This window comes from Rhinolophus sinicus, linkage group LG05 (assembly GCF_036562045.2).
Source record: "Rhinolophus sinicus isolate RSC01 linkage group LG05, ASM3656204v1, whole genome shotgun sequence".
Classification (NCBI taxonomy): domain Eukaryota; kingdom Metazoa; phylum Chordata; class Mammalia; order Chiroptera; family Rhinolophidae; genus Rhinolophus; species Rhinolophus sinicus.
The window spans coordinates 159098139-159125781 of NC_133755.1; the positions used below are offsets into that span (position 1 = coordinate 159098139).

The 27643-nt window shown below is 39.0% G+C and overlaps 1 protein-coding gene across 2 annotated transcripts in view; it reads left to right on the forward strand.

The window, feature by feature from the left end:
• The window catches only part of PDE7B (phosphodiesterase 7B), a 290164-nt gene that overhangs the window by 199818 nt on the left and 62703 nt on the right, over window positions 1–27643 (forward strand). For both annotated transcript variants that reach the window (XM_019732772.2, XM_019732774.2), the window contains one exon: window positions 16633–16716. In XM_019732772.2, the coding sequence (XP_019588331.2) occupies window positions 16633–16716 (84 nt within the window). The remainder of the gene's footprint in view (window positions 1–16632; window positions 16717–27643) is intronic.

A 27643-nucleotide genomic window follows, 5' to 3' on the forward strand; every position in this document is an offset into this window, starting at 1 on the left:
GCACATAAATCCATCCATCAGTTACAATTATACCTTTAGGAATAAAGCCAAAAGCAGCAGCATTTCAGATGTGAAAAAAACTAAGCAATTAGCACTAAAAGAAATTGTCCCCTGAATATCACCTGCTGGCATAAAAATCACTGTCATTATGTTATATTGCTCACCAGAAATCCCTAACATAATAATACACAAGTCCAACAGACTTATAATAGGTACTCAGTGAACATTGATTAGGAAGGAACATTATTGTTTGTTTATTTATTTATCATCTCCAAAAGAGTTCTTTCAATACATTTGGATTAGTTTTTCAGCCCCAGTTCTCAAATTCAAACAGCTTAATATCATGTAATTGGGTTTGGACATGAAGAACTACTTCTCTGGGTTTAATTATCACAAGAGGAAAGTGGTATAGTGCAATTCACCAAAAAGAAAACAAGGGAATTCTAAGCATTGTTAGACTTTAATTTCAAAAAAGTAAACTATTTATGTTGCCATCAAAATAGATTCTAAAAAGCAATAAAATTTAATAAGGGCAGAAAACTGTAAAAGACAAGGTTATTATAATGTGTATTCATTCAGTTAATTCAGACATTGTTTTCCCAGTGATGGCTAAGATATATTCTCAGACTTTCGGGTTTGTAGATAAGAAACATAGAAATCACATTATATATATATTATATATATATATTTATAAATCTTACATAGATTTCAGGTATACAATTCTGTATAACATTATCTATAAATCACATTGTGTGTTCACCGCCCAGAATCAGTTCTCTTTCCATCACCATATATTTGATCTCCTTTACCCTCACGTACCACCACCCTCCCCTCTTACCCTCTGGTAACCACTAAACTATTGTCTGTGTCTATGAGTTTTTGTTTCTCATTTGTTTATCTTGTTCTTTCGTTGTTTTTGGTTTATATATCACATATCAGTGAAATCATATGGTTCTCTGCTTTTTCTCTCTGACTTATTTCTCTTAGCATTATAATCTCAAGATCCATCCAAGTTGTCACAAATGGTCCTATTTCATCTTTTTTCTTACCATCGAATAATATTCCTTTGCGTATATATACCACAACTTCTTTATCCAGTCATCTATCGAAGGACATTTTGGTTGTTTCCGTGTCTTGGCCACTGTAAATAAAGCTGCAGTGAACATTGTAGCACACTTGTCTTTATGGATAAATGTTTTCAGATTTTTTGGGTAGATACCCAGGAGAGGGATTGCTGGGTCATATGGTAATTCTATTCGTAATTTTATGAGGAACCTCCACACTGCCTTCCATAGAGGCTGCACCAGTCTGCATTCCCACCAACAGTATATGAGGGTTCCTTTTTCTCCACAGTCTCTCCAATACTTGTTACTATTTGTCTTGTTGATTATAGCCATTCTAACCAGGGTGAGGTGATATCTTATTGTGGTTTTTATTTGCATTTCTCTGATGATAAGTGATGTTGAGCATTTTTTCATGTCTATTTGCCATTTGTGTGTCCTCTTTGGAGAAATGTCTCTTCAGGTCTTCTGCTCATTTTTCAATTGGGTTGTTTGTTTTTTTTTGGTGTTGAGTTGTATGAGTTCCTTATAAAATTTGGATATATCAGAGGCACTGTTTGCAAAAATCTTCTCCCATTCAGTTGGTTGCCTCTTTATTTTGTCGATGGTTTCTTTTGCTGTGCAGAAGCTTTTAAGTTTCATATAGTCCCATTCGTTTATTTTAGCTTTTACTTCCATTGCCTTTGGAGTCAAATTCATAAAATCCTCTTTGAACCCAAGGTCCATAAGTTTAGTACCTATGTTTTCTTCTATGCCGTTTATTGTTTCAGGTCTTATGCTTAAGTCTTTGATCCATTTTGAATTAATTTTGGTACATGGTGACAGATAGCAGTCCAGTTTCATTCTTTTGCACGTGGCTTTCAAATTATGCCAGCACCATTTATTGAAGAGGCTGTCTTTCCTCCATTGTATGGTTTTAGCTTCTTTGTCAAAAATTATCTGTCCATATTTATGTGGTTTTATTTCTCAATTCTCAATTCTATTCTATTGGTCTATGTGTCTGTTTTTCTGCCAATACCATGCTGTTTTGATTATTGTTGCCCTGTAGTACAAGCTAAAGTCAGGGAATGTGATACCTCCAGCATTGTTCTTTTTTCTTAGGATTGCTTTGGCTATTCGGGGTCTTTTGTGGTTCCATTCAAATCTGATGATTTTTTGTTCTATTTCTTTAAAAAATGCCACTGGGATTTTGATGGGGATTGCATTAAATCTGTATATTGCTTTGGGTAATACAGCCATTTTAACTATGTTGATTCCTCCAATCCATGAGCACAGAATGTCTTTCCATTTCTTTGTGTCTTGTTCAATTTCTTTTAAAAATGTCTTGTAGTTTTCAGCATATAGTTTTTCACATCCTTGGTTAAGTTTATTCCTAGGTATTTTATTCTTTTTGCTGCAATTGCAAAAGGAATTTTTTTTTCTTTTTCTGAGATTTCATTGTTAGTATATAAGAATGCAATGGACTTTTTACGTTGATTTTGTAGCCAGCAACTTTACTGTATTCATTGATTGTTTCTAATAGCTTTCTGGTGGAGTCTTTAGGGTTTTCTATATATAGCATCATGTCATCTGCAAAGAGTGACAATTTAACTTCTTCATTCCCAATTTGTATGCCTTTTATTTCTTTCTCTTGCCTGATTGTTCTGGAGAGGACTTCCAACACTATGTTGAAAAGCACAGGTGATTGGGGACAGCCCTGTTGTGTTCCCAAACATAGAGCAAAGGGCTTCAGGTTTTCACCGTTAATTACGATATTAGCTGAGGGTTTGATATATGGTCTTTATTATGTTAAGGTATTTTCCTTCTATACCTATTTTATTAAATATCTTAATCATAAATGGATGTTGTATCTTGTCAAACAGTTTTTCTGCATCAATTGATGTAATCATATGATTTTTGTCCTTTATTTCGTTTATGTGATATATTACATTGCTGGATTTGCGTATGTTGAACCATCCTTGTGCCCCTGGGATGAACCCCACTTGATCGTGATGAATAATCTTTTTAACGTATTGTTGCATTTGATTTGCTGGAATTTTGTTTAGGATTTTTTCATCGTTCTTCATCAAAGATATTGGTCTGTAGTTTTCTTTTTTTGTGTTATCCTTACCAGGTTTTGGTGTCAGGGTAATATTGGCCTCATAAAAGGAGTCAGGGAGTACTGTCTCTTCTTCAATCTTTTGGAAGAGTTTGAGCAGGATTGGTATTAGCTCCTCTTTGAAGGTTTGGTAGAATTCACTAGTGAAGCCATCTGGTCCCAGACTTTTGCTTTTGGGAAGGTTTTGGATGACTGATTCAATTTCCTTACTGGTGATTGGTCTATTTAGTTTTTCCAATTCTTCATTGTTCAACCTAGGAAGGCTATATGTTTCTAAAAACTTGTCCATTTCTTCTAGGTTATTGAATTTGGTGGCATATAGTCCTTCATAGTATTCTTGGATGATCCTTTGTATTTCTGTGGCACCCGGAAATCACATTATATTAAGATTGCAAAATATCTCAGTGATCAAGAATAGAGAGGCTTGCCTAAAGAAGCCAATGAAAGTGTACGGAAAGTTCTCTGATAGGTTCAAATATTTTAAAAATATTGACATGCACAAAAGACAGAGGAGGGTTTATCTAACCAAAAGTAAATACAAATTTGTGACACAAACCAGTAATAAAGAGGATTTTTAAAAGATTTATTAAAATGTTCTTTAAAGAAAAAGGATGGAAAAGGACTGTCTCCTGGTCTAAGGAAGAGGCAAAACATTAAGAGCAGCGGAAGACTAAGAAAAGACAATAGAAACTTAATGCTCATTTTTAAAAAAAAATTTTTGTCTTCCTTCTTGTCAAAAACCATGAATTCAAAAGAAGAAGTCCAGCTTTTTTTTAAAAAAAAAGGTCAGTGTGGCATGTTGGAATGGAAGCCCAAGAAAGTAAAAAAACAAATAGACAAAATAAAAACAAGGGCCATTTTGCAAAAATTCAAGTTTCAGGGTCTAGTGAATTATAATCCCAGCTATTTGCAGATATATTTGCTAAACTCCTGTCAATAATCCTGGTGGAATTATGGAGAATAGGAAAAGTGTTAGAAAACTATAAAAAAGGCAAAAGTTGTCTGAATTTTATTTGGTTGAAAAAAACAAAAAACATCAAATGATCTCTGTTTATAAAGTAACTCCACTTCAGTTTAGTCACCAAGTTTAGTTCTGATGGCTGAGTAAACAAACATGAGAGATGTGTGTTCAGAGCACAGCACGGTTCTGACTGGGCAAATTAATGTATGGTCCAGTTGGTCCTATCGTGAGTAAGGTCCAGCCAGAGAAGTGCAGGTTTCACAGACTGCTTCTGCAGGAGCCAATGTGTCTTCAGTTTTATATTTTATCTGTTTCTAAAAAGTCCTTATTCTATTCAATATGGCGCAAGGTCTTTCCTCCAAGTATATACCCTGCCAAAAACAGTTTAATTAATTTTACAGATAAAATAAAAAGTACTCCAAAATACACCTCTCCCTAAAGTACATACATGTGTATCGTATATACGTATAAAATTGGTGCTGCCTTGGTGAATGAAGCAGCCATGTGCCGGGATCCATTTTCTCCCTTCTCTGTGAAGCCAGGAAAATAGTCATTGTGGCTTTGCGCCCTTTTCTCGAGAAGGCCCTGCACACTGGGGCCCTAAGTGAGTGCCCACCTTGCTGACTCATCAAACCACCTTTGGGGCATTGCAGGGGGTGCAGGGGATGCGCAGGAGCAGCTTTTGGTGACTGACTGGACTTTCCATAAGTAGGACACAAGATGGGACTTGGGTTATAAGAAAAGACAACACATTCATTTGGGGGTCTGTTTAATGTATAAAGGTTCCCCAACAGTCTATTCTCAACAAAGCAGCCAGCGTGATCCTTTAAAAACACTAATCAGATCATGTCTCTCTCATTCAACATCTTTGTGTGAGCCCCTGTTTCTCTCTGAGACCCTAAACTATCTTCTACTTCCCTCACCTACCCCCTCCCCACTTGTCATCTCTCTGTCCTCGTCTCCTCCCACTTGCCCAACACGCTCTCTGCTCCAGCATGCTGGCCTCCTTGCTGTTTCTAGAACATACCAGGCAAGTTCCTTGTGGTCTTGTGCTTGCTGTTCCCTGAGCCTGAAATATTCCTTCCAGATGGTCTTGTGGCACCTCTCACATTTCATTCACGTCTGTTCCAAGTCACCTCAGAGCAATCTTTAAATAAATAGACCATCCTTTATTTAAACTGCAGCCCCATCGCCACCAAGGCCACCCAGCACTCCCTCGTCCCTTCCCTGCTTTACTTTACCCCATAGCACCCATGCCACGTCTCTATAGGCAATGTATTTATTGCTTTTATTTATTGTCTGTCTCTCCCCACTGAAATCTGAGCTCCACAAGAATAGTCATGCTCTTGTCTATTTTGTCCACTGCTATATACCCAGGGTCTGGAACATGGCTTGGCACATAGTAGGCACTCAAAAACATATATGAGCAATAAATGGATAAATATCCTGTTTGAATTTGACCCAGAGGTGTAGACTTAGTCATACAGAGCACGAGTGTAAGAAGTGATGGTACCAGAGAAGGAAAGGTAAGGGAACTCTAAGCTCCTTCCAGTGCTAAGATTTTGACCTAAGTATTATTCTCTCTCTCTCTCTCTCTTTCACACACACACACACACACACACACACACACACACACACACAAATTCCATGCAGAGCAGTATACACTAAATTATTTTTTCCCAAACAGTCATCTTAGAAGATAATTTAAAAACGTGTTTTGTGGACAACTGTGTTTGGGAAAGGCTGGATGCTGTCACCTCGTTGGATAGTCACAGTGAACATCAACATATTGAAGGATCTGAGGCATCTCAGCATGGATTAGTCAGGGTCCTCCAGAGAAACAGAAGGCTGACTAATACAGATTTGGTATCACGAATGATTCTAGAGAAACAGAATCTTAAGGATGCATTTTTCTGAATTGATTCCAGTTTTCTAGAATTGGCTGTCTAATCTGATTAGATTTAAAGAATGCTAATTATTCTATTTCTAGTAGTAAAGAGAGTACTGATAGTCCGTAGTGTGATGTGGCAATAGAGATACACAAAATAACAACATTGGGTATTCCTAATCGAACACTTGTAAGAGGCAAGTTTCTGGGTAGCCATGCATGTGATTCCTTCGGACTTTTTTGTCAAACTAACAAGTGAAATGAGATTGGTTGATTGTTCCTAATGTTGCTGAACAAAGTAGGGAAGGAAAAGGATGAGCGAAGGGATATAACAAGTGCTGCATAAATGACTTGAAAGTGCCTATGTCTGCCCTGAAAGAGATTCATTTCCTGTAGCTGCAGAGCTGAGATTCCTGAAAACCAAGCCCAGAATCTCATCCTGCTAATGAGTGAATTACACACACATTGAATTCCCAACATTGTAGAGTGTCTACTGTAAAGTAAGGGCATTGATTGGAAGGAAGGGATCCTGAAAACGTATGGGAAGCCCCTGACGAAACTGGAAATATTGAATTCCTCAATTCTTTGTCAGTAGAAGCAGCCTCTTCACCTAGCATAAGAAAATACCACAGACTGGGGGTGTCTTAAACCTCAGAAATTTGTTTTCTCACAGTTCTGTGTGTTAGAAGTGCAAGATCAAGGTATCACCATATTTGGTTTCTTCTGCGCCCTCTCTCCTTGGCTTGCAGATGGTCACCTCCTCACTGTGTCCTCACACGGTCTTTCTTCTCTGCTTATGTATCATCCCTGGCATCTCCTCACATGTCCAAATCTCCTCTTCTTAGGAAAACACCAGTCAGATTGGATTAGGACCCATCCTAATTGCCTCACTTTAACTTAATCATTTCTTTAGAGGACCTATCTCCAAATATACTCCCATTTTGAGGTCTGAGGTGCTAAGGGTTAGAGCTCCAACATGTGAATTTGGCAGAAATTGGAGATTTAAAAGATACAATTTAGCAGATAACAATGCAATTTTTAAAAGTTTATGTTTGTTAAACCTCTATGTTTCCCAAGCACATTTGACGATAGCACCCTTAATTCACGTTTAACTACATATCAAAAAATAATGTGCCTCACTTTGAATACACTTTAACACTGCCCTAGATTTATATAGCAATAGCAATAATATTATTTATATAATACAGAATTTATATAACATATAGTATATTATATATGTTTAATATTTATATAACAATAAGAATATTCTGAATAATAAAACTTTATTACAAAGTGATTGACAAAGCCCTTTTATCCTGTGATTTCATTTGATTCCTGCCTTCTATGAGATATATAGGGCAGGTAAATACTATAAAATACCCACACTCCCCTAACAATATATCATGGCTCTCACTTCTGATCAAGACATATTTTAACAGAGATTGTATCATTATTAGTTAAGGGCACAGTCAGCATGGTTGCCAATCTGCTTTCACGCTCACTGGCCGTGTCAGCTTGGAAAAGTGATTTAACACTTCTGTTTCTCAGGTATGATACTGATTCCAGGACTTATATCTAAGGGAGTCACTGAGAGGACTAGACGAGTTAATTCATGAAAAGTACTTCACACGTTACCTCGCACATACTAAATGCTCAATGACTCCTAGCTATTACTATAGAAATATAAGTTACTGGTGTTAATAGCAAAATATATCCTATAACATGGATATAATACCATCGAGTCAACCATTTCCCTACTGAGTCCGGTTTTTACCATCTGTTTCCCTTCTGAAAAACAAACCCAAAAAAATGAACAACACTTGGAGCTTAAAAGAATCCCAAGTGCCATGTTGGCACAGACGCCTGGAATGAAGACGCGCAAACACCTCCCGGCCGTGAGCAGCTCCAGCAGTGAGTGTGGTGGCCCGATGCTCCTTCTGAGGTCAGCAGACTTGCTGTGGAAGTCTCCTAAGAATAAGCTATCTCCTGGGACTTGGAGTATTTCCTGCCCGTGATCAGCAACATCTTTGCTTGCAGGATTTTGGCAGGTTTGTCCTTGTTCCCGGCCAGATTCAGGAAGTTCAGAAGCACATGAAAACAAACAATACATTACAACGCTTCTCTCAAATTATTCAAAGTTCAAAAACCACAAGAAACTATCCAGTGATATGGGGATTTGGTCAGTGTTTTATTAATGATATTTATTCTCACTGATGTGCCCATCCTTTTCTTCCCAATGAATACTTTTCTAGGCAGTGATTTCCATTTAGACATTTTTTTTTTTTCTTGAAGTGTATTTAAGTATAGGCAGTAATTTGATAGGCTATCACTATATGTTGAAAATTTTACAAGCATTTTCATGACCTCCGTGCAATTTTCAAGTTATATTTTATTATTAATGTCATTGTTAGGGATTGCTACTGATCAGCATGATTTTTTTCCTAAAAAAATTTCCTTCCCTTCATTTCAGAGATCATAAGTGAATCAATTGCGAGCCAACACTATAAAGTGCTGCTTTTCACAATTTTACCTATTACTTAGGACCCATCTAAAAATCAACTCCTTAATAAAGCCTTCCCAATTTCCCAGCTCTATGTGATATCCAAAAGACTCTGCTTCTGTTTCTCACTACAGTCACTCAACTAAATCCACAGGACTTCTTTTCAATTATCATTTCACTTACCCTTTCACCAAGCTCTATCTGAAAACCATTCCCTCCCTCTTGAATTACTACTCTCTTCCATGACCTAATGAGCTTCTGGATTTCCTCCTACCTTCTGGGCTCCCCTTCTCCTTTAGAGACTCCTCCTCCAGCTAGACATTAAATGTTACAGTTGTTCAGGGCTGGATACTGGGCCCTATTCACCTCTCACTGCATTTCCTAGGCAACTTAATACAAGACCATCATTTTATTTGATTTATAAATTGATATCTCCATCTCAGACGTTTTTTCTGGGTCCCAGACCCATATGTCCAACTGCCTACTTGACATTTTGCATTGAAATCTCAGTAGCACTTAAACTCAATGTGGTTAATGTTGAGTGCACAAACTTTTCCCCCCAAATCTGGTCCTTCTAGATTTTCCCTTCTGTGTGATTAGCACAATCAATCATCCAGTTATGCAAGCCAGAAATCTACGAATTATCTTTGATACTTTCCTCTCCCTCGGCTCTCATAGGCGATTCCTCACCACATGCCAACTCTATTAATTATCTCTAAAATCTATTCACCTCTCTAGCAGTACCACCATCCTTTCCAAGCTGCCATCTTTCCTGCCCTGGACAATTAGAGTCATCTCCTAACTAGTCATTCTTTTCCCCCTCCATCCATTCTCTATACTGCACCCAAAGTTGTTTTTCAATACGCAAATCTGATAACATCATATTCCCATTTAAATCATCCAATGTTTTCCTAATTCTCTTGGAATAAAGCCAAACTCCTCAGCCTGTCCTACAGAACCCTGACAGCTCTCCAACCTCATTTTAACCCATGACCCACCACATCCACTTTGTTCTCTTTGCTATGATGTATGATGCACTTCGCGTTGTTGTGGTAACTTATATATGCCATCCTTTTGCCATAGGACCTTTAGCTGTGCACTCCTGCTGCCAGGATTGCTGCACTCAGGGTGACCATGTAAGGTATGATCCAACCAGAATACTTTGGAGTGTGAAAGGGACACTATTGCTAATGACACCAGGAAGACAACAAGCATAAATCAAGACTTTCCAGGGCAAATTGGGACATATGTTCACCTTAAATTAACTCCTGTTCATTCACCAGATCTCAGATCAAATGTCACCTCCTCAGGGAAATTCACAACAACTTCTCTGGCAAGGTGAAGTCCATTATAAATTTCTTAACACAATATACCTCTCCTTTGTTTCACTATCCAAAGTTACAACTTTATGTTTATGAATATAATTGTTCTGTACGGTCCCTTCTGGTAGACTGTAAACTCCATGAGGCCAAGACTGTTCCCGAGGTTTCTCACCATTGTATCACCCGCTAAAAATATCATGTATCAAAATTGTGCTTTATATTCAATATCATATATCAAGTGGAGGACATGAAATAACTCTCCTTTGAGATTTCCCTTTTTCTGTGATGGGCACAACCAACCACCCAAGTATGCAAGACAGAAATCTAAGAATTATCCCTGACACCTTCCTCTTCCTCAGCCCCAGTATTTAATTCCTCCCAATGTCCATTTTCTGTGTATTCTCCTCTCTCCTCCTCTTCCTCTTCTGCCTACTTTCTCTTTGCATTCTTCCTTTCTCTTTCTCCTCCCCTACCTCTCCCACTGTATGTATTATTTTTCCAGAAGGCTAAAACATTCATCAGATACAAATCATATGTCTTCCTAATAAGAAGTTATTTCTGAAAAGAGCCTTGTGAATTTAAATCATTAGCTTGTATCCAAAGAAATTTGCTTACTGGAAACCTGATGTGAGTCTAAATCTCACCTTCAAGCACAGTTCTAAATAGTGAAGTCCTTTTAAATGTAAAATTATATTAAATTTTAAAATTAAATATTAAATTATTCTCTTTAAATCCTACTAAGTGAAACATTTTTATGAGATTGCAAGGAAGCCACTTGAGACCCAGAAATCTCCAAGTTACTTTCAATATAAAATCATAAAGCCTCATAATGTTTCTGAGAGAGGGATCCAAACCTAAATATCCCAGTATCATTAAAAGTTAGACCCCCTTCCACCTTATGCCATATTTGCTCATTTCTATGACTCTTCTAGATTATTAACTAGCTGAGTACCAACATGACGTCTTATGGATCTTATATTTCCCTTTTCCTCTCTATTCTCTGACACTTTGTATAATGTTTTGCATGAACGTTGTTGAAATGAACTGAATTAATCTAGGGTCCCCTCTGAGCCCGCCCTAGAATTGGCCCCTTTGCTGACCCACCTACTCAAGAGTTCTATTGACTTACAAGACACTAGATGTACCAGAGTCTAGACTCCCTGTGGTCTCACCTGCACCACCGGGGACTCTTGTTCCCAATCACGTCCACAGCACCTGTTTACTAGGCTTATCATGGTGCCATGAGGAAGCCCAGGATAAATGTTGAGCTTTCCTCAGGACGTAGTTCTGGTACTCACTGTTATTTAGCCCAGGCCTTCCCAGCAGAGACAGGAGACACACAGCCTAGGAAGATCAAGAAAATAATGAATAACGTCAGGGTGCTCGTACCCCATAACTGTTGTGGACAATGGAGACTTTGGCCCTTCACAGCAGTGGCTTGGAGAACAAGGGCTCCCAAAGCCACCTGGCTTCTGATCCCAATTCAGTCACTTAGAACCTCAGTTCAATGGAGATAACCCGCACACCTACCTCAGGTCAACTGTTATGAGGACTAAACCAGCTTATACATATAGTCCTTAAAGCAGTTCCTGACTTAGAAATCCTCCTACTAAATAGTACTGACTGTCATGGGGGAGGGAGCTTGGTGAGAGGCAGGAATTTCAGAGCGGTAACAAAATATGAATAAGAGCTGTTTTTTGCATGCCTACGATATGCCAGGCATTGTGTGTACGTGTATGTCTGTGTATTTAAAACAACAACAACAACAAACTTTGCTTTGGTGAGAATCTGGTGATAAAAAGCATTATCCCAGAAATAAGTGAATCACATACAAGCTTACACTGGTATTTTCATTACTGAAGGCAGACCCAGATCACATATTCCCTAACATGACTCCCCAGATTATTCCCCTTCTTCTAAATCTTTGTAAGAACACATGTTCTTTGTGTTCTTTTAAGTTCTTTTACAGCTTCATAGAATTCTCTTCAGACATTCCTGCTGCTGCTTGTTCAATATCTTTTTTTTATTAGACTCCTGACTTTCTGGTGATTAAAACTTTTTTCCCCTCATTTTCCCTCTGTAAAACCATCAAGCTGAAGACTGTCTAGTTTGAGTTAAAACCTTCCTTACCTGCTTTAAAGAATAAAGGCTGTGTTATCTAATATTCATTTTTGCAGCATTCAAGCCCCAAATGCATATCTGTCCCAAGTATTTAATAATTTTAAGCTAAGTTGCAATGTAGTACAGTATTGTTTGGAGACTCTAACTTGATGAAATTTCCCCTTTCTCCTATTTTGATATAAACATCAAGGTGTTTAAAAAAGAGAAGAAAGAAAGAATTTTCTTTCACATGCAAGGAAAACTTTATTTTTGTCCCTTTTGCCAAAAGTGTAGTTTCTGGACAACTAATTCCTGGTTTCTCTCTTTCCTACACACAAAGCTCTCCCAGCAACAGCCCAAGAATACACAATTAGTGCAGAAGATCAATAGACAGGATGCCTCCTACTCTGCCAGGTCAACACACAGTCCTTACTGGCCAGACAGACCCAGCCTTTCGCAAGAAAGTAAAGCAGAAGATTGAACCTCTAGATAAGAAATTTGGGTCTAATCAGCCATCTTGGATTTCATGTGAGCTCATGGCACTCAGAACAATCATCTCTGCCTGAGTTATCTAAACTGGCTGCCTCTCCTACCCCATAAATCTATGGAGTGCTTAAATTGCACAAACTTCTCTTTGTTTGGCTAGATAAACATCTTAGGAGAAATAATTCACTTTCCTAATTGAGAGTAGTCATCTGAAATATTCAAAGCTGCCAGCTGAGGCAGTGCAGCATAGTGAAAATGTTTGTCTGAGATGTGGGGATCTGGGTTCTCTCTGCCTTCATTTTGCAAGTTTGCAGCAGTGACATGAGCTAGTAATGCCTAAGAAAGTTCAAAGGGACACATTTGGTGAGAACTTCTTCTCTCCCACTCTATTTGGCTTGCCCCAGGATCTTTCTCACACTACCACCATTTCGTCTTCTTCGTTCACAGTGACACCACTGCTATGAATCTTTATGCTGTGTTCCCTGCAGCCATTACCATGATTTTCTTCATTTCAGACACAAGAGGAGCATAGTCATAGTAGCTACTGCTCTGTCCCTTGCCTACCCTCTTTCCCCACCCTGAAGTGACCTTGACACCATGATTGGGGCCAGAGTCTAGTTCTTGTCATGTGGTCCGTGTTTCAGCCACTGTAAGTTGTCATCACCATCAGAGTCTCCACTCTCTTTGCCAGTTACATAAGAGGCCACATAACGTCTGCTCCCCAGCACAAGCTTTTACTAAACAGAGACAGCCCAAGAGGCCAAGTGGGCAAAAGGTCCATCCCAGAACCAGGTCCCTTGGGATGGTGAGTGGCTGTCTTCAGGTCTTGGCTCCTGGAGCCACTCAGCTCAGCTCTCTGCCTGTGTTTGCAGCTTTAAATACCCAAGGACGACATGTTATGTTTTCAGCCTGAAGGGGCAAAAGAGAAGCAGCGCTTTCAAAATAAGAATTCCCCTGCTGTTTGTTTCATTTTGGAACACAATAAGAACAGACTGAGGACACAACTGAGCTGTCAACGCTTCCTACCCTGGGTCCACAGCACCTTTCATTTGCCAGAAAGAAAGTTGCTTAAGTTAAACAAGGGTCTAATGAATAGTCAAAATAATTGTTTAGCTTGGATATAAGGCCTTAGGTAAATAGAGGATTGCCTGAGACCACAGGCCAGTAAAAGCAGTTTAGCCGGACGCTACTTGTTCTGTTCTTCAGACATCAGCCAGTGGCCTCTGCGTCTCCGAAGACTGTTGTTACTGAATTATTTCCCTCTTCCCACAAGCATATTGAAGCAATTTAGTATCAGAAGGGTCTCATGAAAGCAGGGAGAAGGAGCGAGGTCTTTCTACATTAGAAATGTATACTTAAAACATTAATGTTACCACATTAGAGCTTCAATTAAATAGAATGCTCAAGATACGACATGTTTGGTTTGTTTGTATTTAACTTTTCACATTGAAAATTTTCTAAAATGCATTGTTGAGCCACTTAAAAGTGTCCTGCCTCCTGCTTTACTAGTAGTTTTAACATGATATAATTCTTTTCTAAAACAACTATTTACTACATCTAAAGGCCATTATTAGTTTTATGAGTAATCCGCTTCAAGACTGTAATTGCAGTTACAGACAGTATAAGTACTGAAAGGAAACTTTCGGGTATGGGTTCTGTAGTTGTTGCTACTGTTGATTTGTTTTGTTTGTTTGTTTATGTATCTTTGCTATCAACTTGCTTCGTTGTTGTCTCTTTTTCCCCAAAGTGGGGTTGCATCATGAAAAGTCTGCTTAATTAAGAGCTTGAGTAAATGAGTTGCCAGGTAATTTCAGTTCTGCCGAATAATATTTGTAATCATTGCTTTCCATTTCTTACTTGAAAATAATCTATGCCTTGATAATTCAGAACAGGATCTGATTGTCTTACTCCGTACCCCTCAGGACTACAAAGTCAGGAGGAACTCTGGTAATACTGAGGAAAAAAAAGACTAGGGGCAAAATGATTTCCAACCGGTGAGCCTAAAACCCCTAGAAGCCCAAAGGGATGACATAAGAGATCAACAAGCAGTCATAGTAGCTACTGCTCTGTATCCACAAGCCCAGCAGACTTTATAAACCAAATTAACATAGTCTCATCTGTGTGTAGTTTTTGAAGTATATGTCTATCTCACTGTCTTTCGTAAAATAGAAATTGATTTAAAGACTGTGTTGAATTTGTTATAGCTGTTCAACATGCTGTACTTTCTCTTTGGCTATTAAAAGTACATCTTCTATCATGTGCGGTCTGTGATTTTTGTTTTCATTTTAAAAACCAGGTGTACATACTGCATAACTTTAGAAACTAATGATATTGAGGAGAGAGCTCTGTTTATGAAGTTTAACAACCTCGATTTAAGGACTAGCCCTGCTAATTATAACCTTAAAGTGCCATAAACTCAGGCAGTCAGTTCATGTCGATAGACATCTACTAAATGCCTGTAAGGGACCTGAGCCCTGAGCTGGGGCTCGGAGAGTGAACAGCCATCCTTCAGTTTCTCCTCTGAGACTCTAGTTTCTCACTTAATAAGTGAGGAGAATAATAGTGACCTTCCTCACAAGGCTATTGTGAGAATCTAATGAAAGAAACAAGAAAATAAATATACTGTGATGTTTGTGAATGTGCTTTGTAAACTCTTTAGCGATTTATAAACAGAGGGTGTTCAAGACAACTGCTGAGGAGAAGTAAACGCTTCCACTGACCACAGTGGCTTTCCTCTAACTACTCACCATCTATCCCCATGAATTTATCAAATGCGAACAGCTTCCCTTCTTTGATACCAGATTATAGTTATATTTGAAATGTACTTTTCAATTTCTTCCCTCTTCCTTGCACTTCCCTATGTTCCATAAATTGTAACATTCTTTAATATCAATATGTCACTACAATATCAGGTTATACAAAGCATTAAATAAGGTACCAATATAAAATTCAAAGCAGAGAATAATGTAAGGGCTCGGGGTTTACAGTTAATAAGCCCAAGTACACACAGGTCCATCTAAGAGGTATGTTTTAAACACAATCAATTCCATGTGTTACAGCCAATGAGGATCTCATCAGTCCCTGGTTAACTCCAGGAATCGGGAGAAGACTTGTCTTCTCTTCTCCACTCCCAGGTTGAGGCCCCATGTCATCTTGTGTCTGGGACAGAGTGGTTCATGGGAGTGGCCCCTTTATGCATCGAATGGAAACCTTTCCTGATTCAGATCTTCCAGAAATATGTTAGATCTCATGTATTTTTACCTCTCCTCTGAATCCATATTATATGTACTGATTGGGAGTTTAGTCTTTCTATCTATTCTTGTCCACAGAGGATATTCACTTAGAATGCTAAGTACCAGACAACACACAAAGCACTTCGGAGAAATGCAAAACACATAATGTGCAGGGTCCCTGCTTTGCAGACGTGTAGAAGGAAATAAAACCAGCATTTATTGCCAAGCAGCAGGTGTTATTTTATATTCTCCTACCAATGATACCTTGAAATGAGGCAGTTGAGGCCCAGAACCTGATTTATCCAAGCCCTACCTAATTCTAAAGTCCAGGCTCTTTCCACTCGACTTCATTACCTCCCTTGATGGGGAAAGCAGGATACACACCAAAAAGGAAAGTGTACACAGACATTAAAGGAAACCTACAAATAAGTCCTAGAAACTCTACAGACTATCACATGTCCAAGGGAGGCTGACGTTCCTGGAGCTAGGCTGGCCTTCCTCGGAGCAGATTCTAAAGCAGATGAATGGTACGGCCTTGAGGAATGCCAGTCAGAAAACAATTGTGCTAGAACCAAGAGAAATGACATCGTGGGTGATTAAAACTTCGAATAAGAATGAAAGCTATAATCCCAGCTCACCATTTGTCCTTCCAAATGACAATGCTGCATCTTTACAGCTGTTGGAAGTACAAAAAGACTGTGGAAACTTTGTCAGTTACAAAAGTGTTCACAGAGCCATCTTCCAGGCAAATATAAAAGAAAACGCTGCTTCATTTCTTAGGGTATTGCCAAATTTATTGCATTCAGCATTCATTAAATATCTCTTCCACATGGCACTCTCTTAAGCAAGGTGAATGGAAATCATTTTTCTCTTGACATTTGGTGTTGGTTCCAGTGACATAAGTGGGTAAGAGGATTTACAGAGGATAAGTGCATACACTTGGCAATGTTTTCAAACATTTGTTTGGATCTTCTGTTTTCTAGGAGATGTACGACTAAGGGGTCAGACGGGGGTTCCTGCTGAACGCCGCGGCTCCTACCCATTCATTGACTTCCGCCTACTTAACAGTGAGTAATCAAGTGTACCTGGAAAGGAACAAATGTTTTCTTAAAACACACACACACACACACACACACCAAAAAAAAAAAAAACTCACTTCCTCCTGAACTTCAAAACCCTCCGAGGTCTGCCTTCCTTCCTTCATCTTTCCCCTCCCAAGTGGAACTTAGCTCTTTGTCTTTTGATTTCCTCACTAGTGAAGTAATTCTGGCCCTGCTCTCTCCGAGCTTTGGGGGTGGGGAGGGGGGCGCTACAATGAGATCAGGCCAGCTTCATAAATATAAATCTTAAAAACTGTGAAGCCCTGTACAAGGAAGTCCTTCCTTTCTTTACCCAGCACATTCTTTCCACCTTCAGCCATTAGACTAGATAAGACTACTTTATTTTCAAAACCCCACATGAAACCTATTCTAGAGCTGCCCTTAGTGATCTAGCCATTATTGAATTTTCCCTTCTTTGTTTAACCTAAATCTCTGAGTTTCGTTCTTGCATTCCTGGTAAAACTCTTCCCCATGGCAAAGTCCTTTTAGTCTGTGGTCGCTGCTTGTCCATTGTGATTACCTTGGAGGTTCATTTATTTCTACCTTTGCTCTCCGTATGTCACTCCTCATTCTGGAGTCGTCTTGCTCGGCCTCTGGTTTGTAAGTCTCTTAATCTCAAATTCCTTTGGAAACCCAAATCAGTGCCCAGTCACCCCTCCAGGTTTCATATCTTCTATCATAATAATCCTTCACTTTCGACTTGGGGGGTGAGGGGAGAAAGTGGATAAATTTCACAATTTGCTCCAAAGTTTTCAGTGTTTGGTTCTCGTGTCACCTCCGATCTATAAATTTCAAAGTGCTATGTTGCTCCCACCAAGTATTACTTTCCTTTGGCATAAACAAGTTCAACTAAAGAGGTAATCTGATTTACGTTGATGCCTGGAAATTACTAGGAGAAATTAGAACTTGCTATTTCTGATCCTTAGATCCTGGAAAGGGCAACAGGAGATGGACATGTTTATATTTGTGGCTTGTTAACCTTCCATATCAATGTGCAATATCTGTTTTCTCAGCTCTGTCAGGAACACAGAGACTTGGAATAACTCTTTCCATACTAGAGACAACCTCCTCAACTCAGACCCCACATTTTTGAAGAATTGAGTCATAGACCAATGCAATATTGGATACAGCCTGTGGGGAAATCTAACAGTGCCTCTTACCTCTCCTATGACCCTGACTGAGTTATTCCAGCTACCCCCGGAAGTTACCTCTTTGACAGTCTTTAAACTGTATAGTTTTGCAGATATGTTTCCACCAAGCAAGGTGGGAATGAGCAAGGGGTCCAGTTCACTGTTTCATAGAGACCAGGACTCTCAATGGCATCATATATTGAGGGTCAGAGAGAGAAAAATAACTAAAAAAGCCATAACCAAATAACCATAAATAAATGAGATGTTATTTATTATAAGACATAAACAAATTAGGAAAACAGGAGATATTTCTTCTTATAATTCCAAGGTTCCAAATGATAAAATCGTATTTATTTATTTATTTATTTATTCATTTATTTATTTATGTATTCATTTATTTATTAGTGTTACTAAGCAACTGCAATGGTGGTTACCTTTCAGGCGGAATTATGGAATATTTGACTTCCACATTATAGGTTTCTGTAATCGATGGATTTCTTTTTTTTTTTTTTTTACAATAGCTTGTTTTACTTTTGTAAGCTGAAAAAAACTAGAAACATAAAATTTTAAACAGACATGTAATGTAGATAATATTTCACTGTTATATTATTCACCATGTAAACGATCACATACAAGCAGGTGCCATCCTCTCACCCCTCTGTTGATGGTACTCCCCAAACCGTCTAGTGTCTGGACTCAACCCCAGCCCCCTGCCCCTAGCCGCGGATGTTCTCTACACTCCCCTCCCCTATTTCACCCTACCGGTTGCTCATACCCCTCCAGTCATGAGTGGCAATATTTTCTATCCATCCTGAAATTCCCTTTCTTCTCTGCTCAGCACTCCACTCCGAATACCCCTTTCACTCAAGTTTCTTTATCAGTAATACATGCCAGGGAATATTAATTTGTATTTTGTTTTATAAGTGGTCTCAAATTATTTTCCTTAGATGTGTAAAGCACATACCTAAATGGACTATAAGACCCTAAAGGACATTGTCTTTATAGTTACTGAGATCCCAGTAACTATTGTTAACTTACCAATTAGATTAGATTAAATAACTATAAATGTCAATCACCCCTTACATTTAACTGAACAGCTCAGATAGGACTGAAGCCCTGAAATTTTTCCTTTCTGTGGTACTATGCATTCCACTATCAAATTCCCTCATATACCTTCTACCTTCTTAGTGAGTTGAAACTAGAACCAATAACATCACTGTGGTCACTCTTGGCAATTTCCTAACTTAGTCTGCAATTACAGCAGCTTGTCACCAGGTAGCAGCAGGTATGTGGATATCTGTGTTATATACAGTCACATGGTGAAACTGTGGCTTCAGCACCATTGTGTGGGACCCTACAATTACAGACCCCTGAAGAAGAGAGTTATCTCTGCACCTAAGCATGGAGAGGCACAACAGAGTGAGAAAAAGGGTGACAACTATTTTTATTCCACATGAGAGAACAGGAGGAGACAAGGGGAATGGAAATGTAATGACTCTGGTAACCCAATGCCAATGTCCTATAGATTTATTTCATTTACTAACTCTGTTTGGTGGGGAACAAGAGAGGAGAAAATGTGTAGAGAAGAGTTTTCAGAGACATGTGTGACCACAGAGGTGACTGTGGCAAAAGCAATTACAATTCTTAGTAGAACAGGTGGCTACCGCAGGCCCCTTCTACATCTTCGACTCCTGGTTTAATATAATCAGTTGCCTGAGTAGGTAATGACTAGGTGGAGATGTTCCCATAGCAACCATTTCAGAACACAATGAGATTTCCACACTAGCTCAGCAAAGGAAGTGGCATACAAAGCCAGCATCCCAGTGACTGTGGAGCTTGAGGGGACCAAGCAGCTTCAGCTGGAGATTTTAGGGCACCAAATATCAGTTGCCAAAGATAGCCTGGAGCTCCAGACCAGCCCCCGGACTTTGCCGTAGTAGGTTCATTGGCTGTCTGGCTTTTCCTGTCCGTTAATTTGCTAATCTTAATCTTTAAAGTTCTGTTTGTCCAGATCTGCCTCTCCAGGCAGGGCCATTTTCGCTGCACAAGCATGAGATAATTTTATTAGAGCTATAAAAATATTTTCCTGTGCTTTTTATTTCCAAAATAAAACAAATGTTTACAAAGATCTATATCTATATCTTTTTATGAAGGAAAAGTAACCCAGAGCCTCAAATGCTTTTTTAAAAGCTGCCATCTAAAACATATTACACCCTGTAGAAATATAAAATTCATTCACAGAAGGACTGTCAACCAAAAGACAGCCAGCATGTTACAACCCATCTGATGCTAGGTGATAGCCCCATCTTAAAGGCAGAGAGGCAATTTGCTTCCAAACTCCATTTTCTGAGACATAATTCTACACAGATGATGACAGTCTTTCAGTAATCTTCTTAAAGATAACTTTCAACATTCCCTATGAGAACCACACAAAATGTAAAAAACCGAAACTAAAATGTTATGAGATGAGATGTTGTTTAAGGGCACAGACTTGCAACTAGTAAGCACATAAGTTCTGGAGATCTAATGCACAGCCATAGTAATTTATAGTAATAATATTGTATTATAAACTTCAAAGTTGTTAATAGATCTTAATTGTTCCACCACAAAAATGAAGTGATAATGACGTGACTTGACAGAGTGTTAGCTGATGCTATAGTGGTAAACAGGTTGCCGCAGATAAAATGTATCAAATCAACAGGTTGCACGCCTTAAACTTGCACAGTGTTAAATGTCCATTAAATCTCAATAAAAAGGTAAAAAGAAAAAGAGAAAGAGAAAATAAAATAAAAACATCCTTTAAAAAATGTTACAAGGTGATCTGAAAGAAGCTGTGCTGACAGAATGATAGCCCATCCCTCCGCAAAGTCCTGACCCCCAGCCCTCTGCTTCCCAAGCAGAGAAGGGAGGTGCCAGTGGGACTAAGACTTCTCATGAGTGCCACGGTAACACCCCACAATTTCGTAGTTCAATATTTGCCTTCCTCTAGAAGAAAGGCCGGGCATTGGTTGTGGTTGTGGTGCCTTCTGACTCATCTGGACCATGCTCCATGATGTGCACTCAGGGTTTCTGGCTGCAAGCTCCCAGCACTTCAGATGCGGAAGTGCCAGACCAGGAGGATGGTTAGCCACCAAAATGCCACTCACTTGCAAAAGACAGAGTTGATGGTGTCCTCATAGTTTTACTCATTCCTTGTCGCTTTTCATCAGTGACCTTCGACAGAGCACAGCCTGGGGTAGGCAGTGTTCCAGGTGCAGGAACATAAAGATGAGACATAACCACCACCTTTGAGGGATTTACAGAGATATAAGCAACTACTATATTTTAATGTGATGTGATACATCTAACAATACATGCATGAATAACAAGAGTATACATAATATAGAAATGTGTAGGTGAATGTGGGAGTCAGAGGCGAGAGTGATTAACTTTGGGAAAGTTGGGGAAGGGAATAATTAATTTTGTCTTAGAAAATTAGGGAAGGCTTTCTGGAGGCATTACAACATGAGCAGTTACTGAAGCAACAATGATGTGAAGGATGGCTGCAGGCTAAAGTCAATTTTCAGGGCCTTTCTAAAATATGCTTCCAAACCTAAGGAACCAGGGAAGAGATGTAAAGAATTCTATTCAACTGGATGTAAATTTTACTGGAAGATGAGGTATTCAAGTAGAGGCCAGAGAAGTTGGAGAGATCATTCAATATACCCGACTGTCTGGGAAACACCAGATTCCAAAAAAATAAGTTTTCACCTTCTAAAGCTAGAACTGAAAACAACCATTGCCTTCTGTGAACCTGGCTGACATCATTTAACAGATCTATTTTTTTTTTTTTTACTTAAGCGATGAAAAATAGAAAATTGAATCAGGGAATCCAATATTTTCTCTAGGTTGTCATTCATTCATTCAACAAATAGAACACCCACTCTATGACAAGCAGGCCATGAGGCCGTGGTACCCTGAGCCAATAATCACAGGACTGAGATAGCCTTTTATGTGATGCCTAGCTCCTGTCTTGAACAGTGGTGTGACTGGAGTCTGCCAGAGACACCAAATTCAAATATCTGAACAATTCTTCTCAAGTCAACAAGGATGAAGGGGTAGCCAGGGGACACCTATTAAATCTTATCCCTGGGAGGAGAATTCTGAGTGCTGGAAAGGAAACTTTCAGATATTCATCTAGCCTCAAATACCTAACAATCTCTTTACATGGACAAGACAAACACACATTAAACCAAGTACCATACAAGAGCATAAATTATCTAGTTCTAAAATAATTGACACAGACAATAAATCAGAAACAAAAGAAGGCATAAATTACTGAAGTGCCCTGAGCAGAAAAAGTCTTTATGGTCTTGTGCTAAACCCTGAAAGATAAGGTAGAATGTAGACTGGTTAAGGAATTGCCTAGAAATGATACTGAGCTGACATATGGGAGACAAAAGTCACTAAGTAGGAAAAGGTCCAGAAAGTAGTACAAAAGTACATTGACTCAAGAGAAAACAAAAGGCTTGGAACGCCAACGTAAAGAATTTGAACTTGATTAATTAAACAAAGAGGATCACTAGAAAATTCTGAGAAAAAGATGGACAGGATAAAATAGTGTTTAAGAAAATTAACTGACATCCATATATAGGAGGGACGGACTCAATGAATCAAGAGAAACGTAAGACTATGGTGGTGATAGAAATAAAGGTATAAATCCAGAGATGATGTGGAGAAGAGGAGATAAAACTTGATGATACTGGAAGCTCCAAGGGTCAGTCTGGCCATCTGAAAAATTGGAGATGAAGTCAATGGTGGGGAAAGTTGGAGGGCGAGTTGGGGGAAAGATGGTGAGCTCAGTTGGGACAAGTTGTTTTCAAGAGAGTCAAGTAGAAATATCCAGGTTGCACACCTTAAACTTACACAATGTTAAATGTCCATTAAATCTCAATAAAAAGGTAAAAAGAAAAAGAGAAATAAGGGACTTCAGTGCAGTAAGAAAGAGAAGCCTGATTTGGAAGTTTCAGTTGGTAATCACAATCATGCATGAGCCATATAGCCAGGACAGGCATCACAAAATCAGCAACAATTTTGTTTAAGGACCTTTATGATTTTAGTTTATAATAAGCTTGATTTAGCAAAGCACAAGGCTGTTGATAAAGCCCATAAAGAAGTAATTTCACCAGCAATTTATTTTCCTCTGTGAGAAACTATTTAGATACCCCCACTACCACCACCACCACCACCACCATGGTGGATTCTGTTTGGTACAAACATGGCTGCTTGTGTCATGGCCCAGTGGCTTTGTTAACGTACCTGAACACAGCACAGATAAATGACAGTTTTCTCCTGCAAAACTTCCTTGAATAAAACCCTAACCCACACAGAGTATTTCTGGCATAGTGGCTTCTTTGGATTTCTGGAGACCATAAAATATAGAGGGAAGCGGGAATGAATTAAGTTTCTTTTGACTGAAGTTACCCTATGAGTCACTAAGCTAGAATGACTTGTTTGTTAAATAAAATTAAATTCAACCTCCTACCCAGAAGCCTATCTCTTATGACTTCATTAATAAACAAAATGAGGGGTTATGTTTCCTCATTGCCACCCTCCCTTCAAAGTTGCAAAAAAATCTAAAAGACTTGCCATGGCCCCCACTTGACTATATGTGGAAACCCAGAGAAATCATGTACCATCCCATCCCCAGAATCTTGTGTGTGTTTCCAAACAGAGATCTCAGGGTTAACACATAAGATCAAGATCTTGTTTGCTCTCTAACTAGCAAACCAAGCTGCCTTGGGGCACCTGGGTGGTTTATTACTTATAAGTAACCTTAAGAGGAAGAGCAGTAGAACAGATGCCTGAAGAAAAGAGCAGTAATTAGGAAGGAAAGTCCCCAGAGGAAGGTGGCCCACGTCACCGCACCTAACAACAGCCACCACAACAGCATTAAGATGGGACCTGTTTAATCCCAGGCACAGGATGCAGGAGTCCAGTGTGGATCCCACTTGGGCAACGCGCCTCAAGATTGGTGTCTCCTGAAGGTCTAGAAGCACAGAAGGGTTGCCATGAACACTAGAAGTAACAGAAGCCATTTATGCCCAACTGCATGGTGCTTCTTTCCATGCCTACCGTGGTTGCCCCACCCAGAGTTCCATGCACATTGAACTGTGCTGCTCAGTACCCTCTCTAAACCATGGTCAACAGAGGAACCTGACGGAAAGATAACGAGCTTTGAAGACAGATCCCGGTTTGAATCCTACTTCTTTTGTGAGCTTGGGAAAGATACCCAAACTACTTAAAGTCCACACGCAGAAGGAGAATGGAACACCAGCCTCACTGGGTTGAGGTGAGAAGTAAATGAGATCAATGTGCCCAGCAGCCTGTCTTGCTCACAGTGGGTCTTCAATAGATGTAGTTGGACTTTAGATGTACCTTCTTTCTCTGCTGATACCCTCCCCAGCCACCCCTTCCCCAAGAATCACCTATTCACCCTTCGAGCCCTGGCCCAGCATTAGAGCATTTGTGAAGTCTTCTTCAATCCTCCTATGGGACTAACTAATCATTTCTTCCTCTGTGCTCCCAGCACATCTCCAAGAAAGCACCCATCACACTGCAACTGCAAACTCACTGAACATGAATCTCTGAAACAGTATATTTGTCAAAGTGTCCTGAGGTGATCTGATGCAGCAAGCCTGTGTCTGGACCTCCCCTGAGTTTTTGGAAACTATGAGTATTCGGAAATCACTGATGTATGTCAATTGTGCCATACACATATCATAATAATAATATACAATGTAGTAATAACTAATACATGTGGAGCTCTTGGGTTCTAGACACTGCTTTATATGCTTTGCACAGACTCATTTAATCCCCAAAAGATCTCTATGAAGTAGGTTCTACTATCTAGACTGAGACCCAAAAAGGAGAAATAAGTCATCCAAGAGCTAACTTGTTAGTCAGAATTCAAATCCCCAAAATAGAGTGGCACAGCACAAGAATGAGGATGTATGACTCTTAACCATAATAGACTATAATTCTTCTTTACATATGAATTTTAATGTTCAAAGTCAATACATGTATGCAATATATTCCTTTTATGTGACATATGTATGATAATTACACATATTAAATATTTTTCTTACATTATAATAGTTATTTTCTTTTTACAGTACATTTAGACTATACATTTTTGGTATGAAACTGCTTCAATATCATTGGACAAATAGTTTTATAACTTAATTGGAAAATATTTAGCTGGACTTCTATGTAAATACTAGATTTTGCAACTTTTCAGCTGTATCTTGCAGTATTCCTCCTGCTTTGGCAGAAGGTGCCAAATGACAAATTGTTCACTTTGTTACCTGACCTTATGTTCTTTGGTAAGAAAGAAAAGGGTGTGGTGGTGACAATCAAGGATACTTGTCAGCCTGTCCCCAAAGAAGAAGGAAATAGAATTGCTATTGTGACAAATTAAAGTCAGATTTGGGGCTGCCACCGGTTGCTTTAATTTTTCTCAAGGGGAGTTGGTTATTTCCTGTCATGCAAACTGTGCTTCACTGAAAGACAGTTTACTTAATAACATATTAAGTAAAAAGCAGCAGGATATAAAACCATATATCTTAAAAGAAGATCTCAGTTATGTTTTTTTAAAAATACATCAAATTTTAACAGGGATTGTTTCTAGATGATTATTTCCTTCTTTCTATTTTTTCATTTTTTCCCACCATTACCGTGTATTCCTATCATAATCACAAAAACTAAACATTTATTAAAAAGAAAAAACTCAGTGTCGACCAGAAATAGAATCTTTTTTTTCCTAAATAAAGTAATACCATGATGCATAAAATGAAGTTGCAGTCATGGCCCAGAAAATACTGTTTACTAGGCCACCTTGGAAAACTGATTGGACGTTGTGAAACTGAGTACTTATTAAAGCTATGTATGGGACTTTACAATGAGGACATGTCATTTGAAGATAAAATATATTCCAAGGAGCATGAAATCAAAGTTGTAATTCACATTTATACAGCACTTTACATTTGACAAAGTTTTTAAATGAAGGCACTCAAGAGATCTTTCAGCCCAGTTTCTCAGTTTTATAAGACCAAAAAAAAAAAAAAAAAGAAAAGAAAAAGAAAAAGAACCAGGCCAAGTGACTCACTTCAAGATAATGAAAGAGTTAAGATCCAGGATTCACGTCTTTTGACATTCTGTTTTTCCACTCAACCACATGACCTTCCTTATTTAAAGTTTGTCTTAAAGATATAAAATAAATTTACCCCTTGCAATGAGAGAAAAGATAAAACAAGGATTCCTCTGATTGTGGTTGGAGCTGGCTCTGGAGCCCACTGCCTGTGTTTGGATTCTGGCAGCAATGGCTGCCCAGGCCTCTCTGTCCTCTAGCTCCCTGGGCTGGGGAAGGATTAAAGACGATGAGGATGTATCTCCCAGGATTATTGTGAAAGGTGCTGAGTAAATGTGTGTGAAGTGATAGTACAGTACCTGTCACAATATACATGCTCAATAAATGTGGACTTCTATAACTACTATTATTTGTATTCCTATTTCACTATGACCGTGTGTAGATGTGCTTGTGAGAAGAGTATATAATACCGTGTTTCCCCGAAAATAAGACCTAGCTGGACAATCAGCTCTAATGCATCTTTTGGAGCAAAAATTAATATAAGACCCAGTCTTATTTTACTATAATATAATACCAGGTCGTATATAATGTAATATAATATAAGATAAGATCTTATATTAATTTTTGCTCCAAAAGATGCATTAGAGCTGATTGTCCAGCTAGGTCTTATTTTCGGGGAAACACGGTACATAACAGTACAATACACTTGAATTATATTGAAGAAGAGAGCGTTTCATTATCCCTTTTCCGTTTCCCATTCTCTCAACAAATATTTATTGAGCTCTGCCTACAATGCAAGACACATCTCTTTCTGAAGTATGGTTGTAAATAAAGTAGGAGAGAAAAATGATAGCTGGAAACACGGAATTAGGGAAGTTTCTTCAAGACATTTAAGCATGCTGAAATTATGGTGAGAAAGCTGTAATTGAGAAGGAACAATGGAATGTATGGAAGAGAAAAGTCAACACTGAGAATAAAGTGTCCTGGAAAGGTGGGAGAGGAACTGTCCTTAGCAAAGGAAGTGATTCTTTTAATAGGACAGGTAGAAAGAAGGAAAGAATGGCGGCAGAGTAGGAAGTTTTGTAGGTTTGGGGAGAGAACAGTAAGGGATTCCCCATCTAATGACTTCCGGTTTCTCTATGAAGTAGGAAGCAAGGTGGAGCATGGTGGAGACAGGGCACTGAAGGACTCTCTAAGCTTGCTGCTCAAGCATTTGTAGCCCAGAGAGATAATTCTGTGCTCCACTGGCCACTAGCACTCAGCATCAGAAGTAGCATAGCTGTGGCACCATTAAAAGGGGAATTCCAGCAATGATATGGTGGCCTGGCCCCACCTTTGTCAGCTAAGTCTATGCCATTGCTTTCCCTTCTTCTCACAGTGTGGGCCATTGTAGACAAGCCTGTCACTAATCCTGCCCTTCCCTCCAAGCCCCTCTACAGTCCTGTATCTCCCCAGCAATACAAAACTGAAAAACAAAAAAAGTAATAACCCCATGTCAAACACTCCTAGCTCTAATGCTTATTTGTGCTCTATGTATAACATAATCTACAAGGAATGTCCAGCCATAAACACAAATTTTACTTCTATCTTTGGTGTCTCTGCCCTGCATACTCACCCCACTACCACCCACAGAGGG